The 11,247-nt window shown below is 45.0% G+C and overlaps 1 protein-coding gene across 4 annotated transcripts in view; it reads right to left on the reverse strand.

Annotated features, from left to right (window-relative positions):
* The window catches only part of cbfb (core-binding factor subunit beta), a 59,592-nt gene extending 48,888 nt beyond the window's left edge, over positions 1-10,704 (reverse strand). For all 4 annotated transcript variants that reach the window (XM_075470743.1, XM_075470742.1, XM_075470745.1 and 1 more), the window contains exons 1-2: positions 10,273-10,704; positions 9,717-9,803 (exon numbers count right to left, since the gene is read on the reverse strand). In XM_075470743.1, coding sequence (XP_075326858.1) covers positions 9,717-9,803; positions 10,273-10,350 — 165 coding nt within the window. In that variant the 5' untranslated portion in view covers positions 10,351-10,704. The remainder of the gene's footprint in view (positions 1-9,716; positions 9,804-10,272) is intronic.
* Positions 10,705-11,247: the final 543 nt, after the last annotated feature.

Raw genomic sequence — 11,247 nt, forward strand, 5'->3', positions numbered from 1 at the left:
CTCATTCAGCTGATATTTTATTGTAAAACGCTTCACAACTTTGTTTTTAAAGTGGTGATAAATGCACGTTTTTCACCATTTCGAATTAAGCTTACATAAGCTAATAAAAAAGCCCCGTACAAATGCTGATTACACTCTGTTTTACAGTGTCTTCTGTTGCTGTGGGTGAGCTTCATCATGTCTAAAAGTGATCCAAGTGGTTTTAAACTGAATCACAAAGCCCTCAAGATGTTCTACTGACTGATTAATGCAGGTTGAAACAGATTTTACACAAGTCAGAGAGCTCGAAAGCCAGATATGAAGTGATATCAGAGTCAAACAGAAGTGCGGGAAAGATTTAGAAGCTCAGAGTTCAAACAAACCGAACCACCGGCTGCTCTCCTCACAGAATCCTGTAAAATGGCTTCTCGCGCTAATGGGATACGCTTCTCCCCCACACACAAACATTCAGAAACACAAATAAAATGAAAATCAATAGAGTGCATTTGTGTGCTGCAGTCGGAGAGCAATGAATTACAGCAGGGTAGGAAATCAGGTTAGAAAACGTCTGTTTTTTAATGCCTGTGTGTGGGATATGTTGTGTTTGCTGAGACGGATCAATACTAAGGGCATTAGGGATGCGACTCAAGCTGGAAGCGTATGAATTATGCACCCCGTCAAATGTGTCCCTCATCAGAGAGGACGAGGAGGAGAAGTGGACGAAAGAGAAGAAGGACGGAGCAACGCTGAGAGGAAGAGGGGGAATTAAAGGGAGGAGGAGGCTCAAAGAACACCCGAGTCATCGTTTCTGCTGGATTTTGAAGTATTGGATTACAACCATCTGATTCTAATTTGCTGCCTACTACTGCCGGCAAGAAACGGAGGGAAAGGAGAGCAGAAAGAGGGAAGAGATGGAGGGAAACCGAGACGGAAAAGAGGGGCAGAAACGAACGAAACGCTGAAATAAAGTGAAACCGGATGCAAAATAAGTCGGTTAAAGAGGAGAAGAGGAAATGAGAGCGAGGAGGAATCAAGACAAAGAAAAAGACGACAAATGGACTGAAATATAGGGAGGAAAAGACAGAAAAGAACAGGAGAAATGGACTGAAATAAGAGGAAAAGAGAAAAGAACAGGAGAAATGGACTGAAATAAAAGGAGATGCAGCGCAGCAGAGTATGAAAATCAATAGAAAGAGACTCGTCTCTAATGAGCTGCGCTGAAGATAATTTACTTTGAATTATTCTCCCATTTATCAGATCAATCGGGAACATTTAGAGCTTCGCTGTGGCTCCACACACACATCTCTGCGCACGAGCGTGCGTACGTGTGACATTCCTAAAGGCGTGCGGCTGCCTCGTACGATAAATCAGTTTTAATGTTTGCACAAAATAAACATTTCAGAACTCATTCTTCCTGCAGAACTTTTAAAAAAATGCACAAATAAATTCTTCATATCGAGAAAGCACATTTAGAGGATCAACAACAGGATTCTGACAAAGAAAAACGTCTTCACTCCCATCGTTACCAACTACAGGGAGTCACGGGTTAGTTACCAGCAGGGTATCTGAGGGCCGGCAGGGTATCTGAGGGCCGGCAGGGTATCTGATGCCAGCAGGGTATCTGAGGGCCGGCAGGGTATCTGAGGGCCAGCAGGGTATCTGATGCCAGCAGGGTATCTGAGGGCCGGCAGGGTATCTGAGGGCCAGCAGGGTATCTGATGCCAGCAGGGTATCTGAGGGCCGGCAAGTTATCTGATGCCAGCAGGGTATCTGATGCCAGCAGGGTATCTGAGGGCCGGCAGGGTATCTGATGCCAGCAGGGTATCTGAGGGCCGGCAGGGTATCTGAGGGCCGGCAGGGTATCTGAGGGCCGGCAGGGTATCTGATGCCAGCAGGGTATCTGAGGGCCGGCAGGGTATCTGATACCGGCAGGGTATCTGAGGGCCAGCAGGGTATCTGAGGGCCGGCAGGGTATCTGAGGGCCAGCAGGGTATCTGAGGGCCAGCAGGGTATCTGATGCCAGCAGGGTATCTGAGGGCCGGCAGGGTATCTGAGGGCCGGCAGGGTATCTGAGGGCCAGCAGGGTATCTGAGGGCCGGCAGGGTATCTGAGGGCCGGCAGGGTATCTGATGCCGGCAGGGTATCTGAGGGCCAGCAGGGTATCTGAGGGCCGGCAGGGTATCTGAGGGCCGGCAGGGTATCTGAGGGCCGGCAGGGTATCTGAGGGCCGGCAGGGTATCTGAGGGCCGGCAGGGTATCTGATGCCAGCAGGGTATCTGAGGGCCGGCAGGGTATCTGAGGGCCGGCAGGGTATCTGAGGGCCAGCAGGGTATCTGATGCCGGCAGGGTATCTGAGGGCCAGCAGGGTATCTGAGGGCCGGCAGGGTATCTGATGCCAGCAGGGTATCTGAGGGCCAGCAGGGTATCTGAGGGCCGGCAGGGTATCTGATGCCAGCAGGGTATCTGAGGGCCAGCAGGGTATCTGAGGGCCGGCAGGGTATCTGAGGGCCGGCAGGGCATCTGATGCCGGCAGGGTATCTGAGGGCCGGCAGGGCATCTGATGCCGGCAGGGTATCTGAGGGCCGGCAGGGTATCTGATGCCAGCAGGGTATCTGATGCCGGCAGGGTATCTGAGGGCCGGCAGGGCATCTGATGCCGGCAGGGTATCTGAGGGCCGGCAGGGTATCTGATGCCAGCAGGGTATCTGATGCCAGCAGGGTATCTGAGGGCCGGCAGGGTATCTGATGCCAGCAGGGTATCTGATGCCAGCAGGGTATCTGAGGGCCAGCAGGGTATCTGATGCCGGCAGGGTATCTGAGGGCCGGCAGGGTATCTGAGGGCCGGCAGGGTATCTGATGCCGGCAGGGTATCTGAGGGCCGGCAGGGTATCTGAGGGCCGGCAGGGTATCTGATGCCGGCAGGGTATCTGAGGGCCGGCAGGGTATCTGAGGGCCGGCAGGGTATCTGAGGGCCGGCAGGGTATCTGAGGGCCAGCAGGGTATCTGATGCCAGCAGGGTATCTGAGGGCCGGCAGGGTATCTGATGCCGGCAGGGTATCTGAGGGCCGGCAGGGTATCTGAGGGCCGGCAGGGTATCTGAGGGTTGGCAGGGTATCTGAGGGCCAGCAGGGTATCTGAGGGCCAGCAGGGTATCTGATGACAGCAGGGTATCTGAGGGCCGGCAGGGTATCTGAGGGCCGGCAGGGTATCTGATGCCGGCAGGGTATCTGAGGGCCGGCAGGGTATCTGAGGGCCGGCAGGGTATCTGATGCCGGCAGGGTATCTGATGCCAGCAGGGTATCTGAGGGCCGGCAGAGTATCTGATGCCAGCAGGGTATTACACGCCTCTCCGGTTCATCCTCTCAGGCAGGTAAAGCTGGTGTGACAGTTTGTTGTGTTTCAGAACAGATTTTAAAGTTCTGCTGCTCGTCTACAGATCACGGAACGGTTCAGGTCCAGAACACGTGAATGACCTGCTGGCAGAGTATAAACCCAGCAGAGCTCTGAGATCTGCTGACTCAGGTCAGATAGTGGAGCCCAGAGTTCAAACTGGACCCGGTGAAGCAGCTTTTAGCTGTAATGCTGCTCACAACTGGAACAAACTACCAGCAGAACTGAAATCAGCCCCAACTGTGAGCACTTTTACATCCAGGTTAAAAACATTTCTCTTTCCGTGTGCTTATGGTTGAGTTTATATTTTTCTTTTTCCCCTCTTCTTTGATTGCTTTTAACTCAGGGTGCTTGCTCTTTTTCCTAATTCAAATTCCAGACTTTTTCCAGACTTTTTTAAAAACTGATACTTTTTTTCCCCAAGACCTTAACTTTATGTTCTTGTAACTTGTGTGCCTGCTGCCTACTTCACTGGTTGAGATTGCACCAACTGTGTTTATTAGAAATGTTCATTTTTATAGGCTAGTATTCAATGAACAAATGCATTATTCACAGTAAATGATGCTTTTACTGATGAAAACGTTTCAAAACATCACAAGTACATGTCAATAGACCTCAGCAGTGACGTTACGAAAATGTGCCAGACTAGGCTAAGCATGCGTTGATTGGATATCATCCCATTAGGCTAACACAGTACGTGACCAGTTAGTAAAATTATAGTTTTATAGCCTACCTTCCTATTTCTCATTTCACAATGCCTTTAAGCATACTGTAAAATTCTACCACACATTTATTTTCCATACTTTATTAAGACGTTCACACAAAATTCAAGACTTTTCAAGGTCTGGAAAACAGTGCTTCAAAATTCCATACTTATTAAGACTTTGAAGACTTGCGCAAGCACCCTGTAACTGTGTTTTAATTTTTATTCTCTTTAAATTGCTTGTTTTTCTGTGCTTTTAAATGCCTTGTCTTTATGTAAAGCCCATTCAGTTGCCTGTGGTATGAAATGCGCTGTATAAATAAAGATGCCTTGCCTTTCTTGGGCAGTTCTTTCTTCATCGCACCTTTCTGAAGCTCTGAGCTGAGTAACCACTCTCCATCTCGCCTTGATCTCAGCCTCCGAGCTTCCTCTCCATGGGGGGTGCAGCCCCTTACAGAGAGAGTCCTGACCTGTGGGGCTCCCCACGCCCAGAGGAGATCTACTCGAGCCTTCTCCTCTGACGAGCCACAAAGATCCGAGAAGACCCCGCCCACCCAGGACTTGGGATGGGAATCGAAAACAGGTTCTTGTTGAGAACCGGTTCCCAGTGTTTCAATTCCTTGGAATCGTTTGGCGATTTTGCAAACGATTCCCTTATCGATTCCAGTGGGCGTAGCGAGTCCAGCGCAGCCAGCAGCCAACAGTAAACATGGCGCCCAAGCGGTACAAACGCTCGAAAGTTTGGTTACACATCCCTAAAAAAGACGACAACAGGGCAACTTGCAAAGTGAATATTTCACCAAAGGGAGGAAATACTACCAACATGCAATAACTATGAATGAATGATTAACGTCGGTGAATCTGAACCCAGCAACGTTAGCAACGTTAGCAACGTTAGCATGTCCTCGGCTAACACTGCAGGTAACTAACTAACTAACACTGCCTATCATGTTAGCACCATTTGCCTGATTGTAAAAGCTGCTGTTAGTAACGGTTAAGGTTAAATGAATGCCTTCTCAGGCATTACATTTAGATGAAATCATGAGAGACAGAGCCTGACTGGCTCAGAGCCAGAGGCTGGTGGTACTACCCCCAGTTCACCTCTACCTCCAGCTTCTCCTTTCACCAGAGCAGGAAGAGTTAAATTACCCAGGCCAGGATAGACCAATGTGGACCTCACCGTTGTTGGGTTTGTGAGGTCATGACTCGTGTTACTTCTAAACTAAACAAAGTTGATGCTAATCGACCGGTTTGTTGTCCTTTTTCTCCAAATGAGAATCGATAAGGGAACCGACAAAGAACCGAATCGTTAAGCAGAATCGAAAATGGAATTGGAATCGTAAAAATCTTTTCAATTCCCATCCCTACCCAGGAAGCTCTCCTTCCTTACTTTGTCATAGAGGCGATTTTAGAGGGAAAAAATCTCTGCGCATTTCAGGATAAAGGAAAAATAAAAGGAACTGACAGCAAAGATACAGCATCACCTCATAGACATTAATTCATTCATTGGTAATCTGAAAAAAAACAAAACACCCAAGAACAAATAAGAATCTTATTTGCAGATATGCAGAATGTCCTTTTAAAAAAAAAAATAATTTTAAATTCCTTCAACAAATAATAAAAACTGTATGAAAAGAATGTGCCGGTGATCGTTTTTAATTCCAGTTCTACTCTGTACATATATTTTATTATAATATTTTTTTTGTTTGTTTGTTTTTATTGCACCAAACAGACCAGAACAAATTCCTCATAATGTGAAAATCACTTGGCAATAAAAATCTTTTATGACTCTGAGAATGTGACTATAAGCGGGAAAATACTGAAATAATAACATAAAACATTCCGTCATGGCCTCGGTTCTCTTTCACGTGTTGCTTGTAGAGAAAATAATGCAAAATATCAACTAAATGTTCGCCGTTTTAAAACGTTTTCAATAGAATACACTGCAAACATTTTAGTAATGTATAAAGCCAATACATCCCTGAATAAAACAAAGACGTTAAAGGTGAAGAATCGATTTCTCAGAGAGGCTCAGCGGACGTTAACTTATTGTGTAAAGTTCAACTGAATTACGTCTTTACTACAGCTGCTTACAAAGCTTCTTTTAGTGGTTAAAAACAGAAGAAAACCAGGACTGTTTGTGCAGCAATGAGCAATCAGTCACACGGTGCTGAGGCAGGTTTAATTATCAGTGAAACATTTCACATTTAATTCATTCTGTTCCAACAAGGATCGCCTTTAATCCAGCAACAAACTGCACTTATGATGCCGGTAGATTACAGTTATCACGGGGAGCTGACTGCATAAACTGCACAAAGTTTACAGCAATCCATGTAACCGGCTCCTCCTGTAAACAGCGAGTCCTTCTGAAGCAGGATAAGTACAACGCTGAGGAAGGGACCCATAAATCCTGCCTAATTGTTTTGCTGTGACTATCAGAAATCTGAAAAACTTTGACAAAACAAAACATCCTGAGCTCTGTTTTTTCTGTCTTATAAAGAACAATCCTTCCTATCTGACAAAAACAACTCATAAGATTAACTCAAAAAACCCTTTGTAAGTATCTGCACTCAGATGATTTAAGTAATATTTAATGCTGCAATATCAAGTTTTACTCACCATAAAACATAAGTTTTGAAGATATTAAGTAACATTTACTTAATTACATCTAAGTTTTAAGTTATATTTATTTAAACAAATTAAGTCTACTTGTTTTTCATAGGCAGGAACATCATTTTACTCAAAATTTGAAGTAAATTTTATATATCTGTAGTATTTGCTGTTATGAAGTAACTTAGTAGATTTTAACGATACACTTTCAGAGTAAAGTTTATGTAGTATTTCTAGGTTTATGTACATACAACTATTAAACATTTAAATTGTATGAGGAAACCAAAGTAAAACTTACTCTTCCCCCATAATTCATGTATTACGTTAATAAAATGTTTAATTTTACTTAAGAAGCTCTAGTTCTTGCTGAATCTTAAATATACAAGGTAGAAATGCTGACAGTTACTCTAATAGAGTTTACTTCACCAAAAAGTCACTTTTTCAGTGTATCTGAAAGATAAGAATCAGCATCATCTCTTTAAACACATTACCTAAAGACGGTCTGAAACGTGGTGAATGGAGCACAGTTAGCAGCTTGTCTTCCTGTAATCTGCCTCATCCAGATAAAGTGACCATCGCACCGGCCATGGAAATAGCAGGAGGTCGATGGATAAATCAGAAACATGATGTCACAGCTGCAGAGGAGGCTTATAAATACAGACAGACAGACAGACGCATCTAAAAGATGGTAAAACTAGATGCTAACGGCCTCCCTCCCTCCCTGGGACGGGCTGCATGTGAGGCCGGAGCAGAGAGCGGCGTGAGAGGGGATGGAGGCGCATTCAGCTCGCCCACAAAGCGTCTCCCCCTGCAGCAACAGCAGCTGCTGGCTGCCAGAAAAGCTGCTGAGTGAGGTCCGAACCAACGATGGCCCCCAAACAACTCAAGTATGAGACAAGAAAAGGGGATGAAGGCAACTATTACTCTACTTATCTGTTATTTTATCCATTAATCATTAAGTTATAAGATCAAAGCTGGTTCTGTAACTCCTTAAATCCCAGAAAAAAGCCGAAAAACCTTCAAACATACAGTCCAGACCACCTAACTCTGAGCTGTGAACCATTCAGGCAGGAAAAAGGCTCCTAACTCAAGGGATGAACCAGTGTTGTGTCCAACTGAGCAAAGAAGCCGTTTTAAACTGGATCTTTAGGCACTTTGTTCCCAGCAGCCTGTCACAGAGACACATCATTTGTTCCCATTTCTTTAGCTGCATCTGTGAAAAACAGCTTCATAGTTTCAACTTTGTTGTACATTTACGTTAAAACTGCTTTCAGTTACCAAAAGAGTCAAATTAATATAAGAAATTCAGTTTAAAAAAAATCCTAATCCCAAAAAAAATGAACGTTATCACGTCTGAAAGTAGGAAAAAAACAGACAATAATAAGAATTATATGTTAAACAATATCAAGAAAAAGTAAATAAGATTCAATTTAAAGCTTAAAAAAGGAATATGAGATATAATCTAATGACTAATTATGGAACAATTAATATAAATGAAATGATTAAACTGTTTTATGCCACCAGAAATAAATAATCTAGAAGCTCTTTGTGGGTTTTAGGCTGGAATTAAGATTTGTTCCCATTTCTTTAGCTGCATGTGTGAAAAACAGCAAAGATAACACAGTGTGACAGCTGATCCATCTGCTGTTGGCCCAAGCCTCATCAGAAATGGGCTCCATGGAAGGGTGGCTGTCAGGAAGCCGTTCTTAAGGAAGGGAAACAGGGAGAAAAGGCTGAGCTGTGCCAAAGGACACAAGAAGTGGACTGAAAATCAGTGGCAGCAGGTCTGATGGAGGGATGAATCCTCCCCAGAGCCCGGAGCTCAACATTACTGAAGCAGTGTGGGGTCATGTTGGCAGAGAACGCAACAAAAGGCAGCCCACATCCAAAGAAGAGCTTTGGGATGTCCTTCAAGAAGCCTGGAGAACTATTCCTGAAGACTCCTTAAAGAAAGGACAGAAAGCTCGTCTGAGAGGGTTCAGGCTGTGCTGGAGGAGAAAGGAGCTCAGAGCAGATATTCACTTTAAAGCTGCTCAGAACTGAACTGACTCTGGTTCTGCCTCAGATTCTGGGTTTATGTTCATGTTGGAACATGTTTCAGTGAATCTCTGCAGCTGTTACCATGGAAACATCTGCAGATATTCACCTTAAAGCTGCTCAGAACTGAACTAACTCTGGTTCTGACTCAGATTCTGGGTTTATGTTCATGTTGGAACATGTTTCAGTGAATCTCTGCAGCTGTTACCATGGAAACATCTGCAGATATTCACTTTAAAGCTGCTCAGAACTGAACTAACTCTGGTTCTGACTCAGATTCTGGGTTTATGTTCATGTTGGAACATGTTTCAGCAATAAAAAATTAAAAAAACATTGTTGAACTCTAAAAAAAAACAACGCTTTATTGTAGTGAGCAGGACTCTGAGTTTAGGGAACTCCTCTCAGTTGCATCTTATCAGGTAAATCCCAACAGTATGTTTGCTTTGGGTGATTCATTTCAGGAACAGAGTCTCAGCTCTGTAACCCTGAAACTCATGTGTGATAACATGTGTACATGTGGGCCTCTGAGACAATGCGTGCAGCTGCAGAACATGGAGGGAAGAAGCCTGTGCGCGCAGTGAAGCCTGCTGGCTGATAACACGTCTACTTCCTGGTGCAGGAAAACATCAGAACATCACACTTTGCTCTGCATGCGCTGATAAAAAAAAAGCCTTTTTTTTTTTTTAGTTATAATCTCACAACTTAAAGCTTCTTTCATTCATCTGTTTCCGTGCGCTCCATCCGGGGTGTAAAACAAAGCTGAAACAGACCAAATGAGAGACTGATCCTTATCTCTCATCACTGTGAGTGAGCACGTGAGAAATGAAAGAGCTTTTATCATCCTCGTAAAAAAGCACACGCGCGCGCACTCCGCCTTTCTCTCTCTTTGTGTCACATAATACTCAGTAATTATCCCCACATCCCCCTGTTCTCCTCCCCTCTGCAAACACGACAAAAAAGAAAGAAAGAAAGAAGAAGAAAATCTGGTTTTGACTCACGACTTCTGAGCGTCCGTCTCTGCAGGCGTTCTGGAAGCGGGCTTGCCTCTCTTCGTGGGGCCGGTCTCTGAACCCGGTGTACTTAATCTACAGAGAGAGGCAATAAATCTGCATGAAACACCTTCAGGAGCAGCAGATTCACATCACATCGCGTGAACTGTGGGTTTTATATTAGCTTTTTGGCCTGACAGGATGACGATGCTCTTAGTCAGCATTGGGTTGTTATTTGAAGTTTAAAACCACAGCAGAGAAAATGCGGCTTTCTCTTTCTCGTTCTGTACTTTTTTTAGTGCTAAAAAACGTTTTATTTTGGCGGGAGAAATAACAGAATATTCATAAAAACATGTAAAGTTAAAAAAAGCAGAAACAATAAGAGTAAAGAACAGAATTGGACTCAGGATGAGAAGGTTAAACAACTTGTTGTGGAGCATCTGTGTGAGCTGCTGCTCATCAGATGAAGCTTTAACGCGCGCCTCTCCTCCGAGCCCAGCCAGCCTTCTGGTGTCTTTATTTCCGCCGTCTCACAGAAAGGATCCGCGGACCCCGACGCACTCACCTCACACTCCCTGCTCAACTTGCGGAAGAACTCCTCATTCTCAAACTTGCTCCTCTGGTCCGGGACTACCCGCGGCATCTTCACCGACACTTTGCCGGCCACTCGAGCCTCTTTCTCGCGGTTCCGCGGAGGAAAAGTTCAACACGGTGTGCCGCCGCCCGTCCCTCTCTCTGCTTCTCTTTCACTCACTTCTCTTCCGCGTCTGTCTGTCTGTCTTTTTTTTCCTCCTTCCCTGTGTGGAGCAATGTGCTCCCTGCTGCTGGCCTCTGTGATTGGGACTGCGGCTCATATAATGATGATCTGCCTCTGCTGGCTGCGTCTCCCGTGCGCCTCCGGCTCCAAATGGCTCTTATTAAGTGACCAGCTGCGATAGATAAAGCTCACTTTGACCGTGTCGCTCCCCCTCCCTCCCCCCCTTCTGCCTCCAGACGAGCGCCTGATCTCAAGCAAGTGGCCACAAACGAGCGCTCTTCAGTCTACCTGCAACTTTCAGGAGCTCCTCCTCGGTTTGGCGCCGCCGATCGTTTGTGCGTAAATTAGATTTTAGACACAAATAACTCATAAAGTTACAGCGGGAAATGAAAACTAGTTTGGTGGCTTCAATTAATGTCATGAAATATGAGATACAAAGTTGATTGATGCTCTTGTGGTAGAAAAAATATTTTTTCTGGCGCGTGTCCAAATCAGCGTGATACAACAAATATTTTGTCGCATTCGGTCTGCTGCTAAAAAGTAAAGAGAAATGAAAAGGTATAGGCTAGCTGTAAATATTAAAATGCACAGTCATGTAAGATGAAATGACACACGAGCTTGTGTTTAAATGCATCTTTTTCCCATCAGCTGCAGACACAAAGCTCCTGTCTGTTTCTCTTTCTGACACTTTGTTCTCGCAGCTGTCAAAATGCAAAATTACGATAGTTTTTAATGCACTTGAAGGCGTCAGCAGTCTACTTCCTGGCTCCGTCGAGTCGCTCT

The sequence above is a fragment of the Odontesthes bonariensis genome, chromosome 7 (genome assembly GCF_027942865.1).
Source record: "Odontesthes bonariensis isolate fOdoBon6 chromosome 7, fOdoBon6.hap1, whole genome shotgun sequence".
NCBI classification, from domain to species: domain Eukaryota; kingdom Metazoa; phylum Chordata; class Actinopteri; order Atheriniformes; family Atherinopsidae; genus Odontesthes; species Odontesthes bonariensis.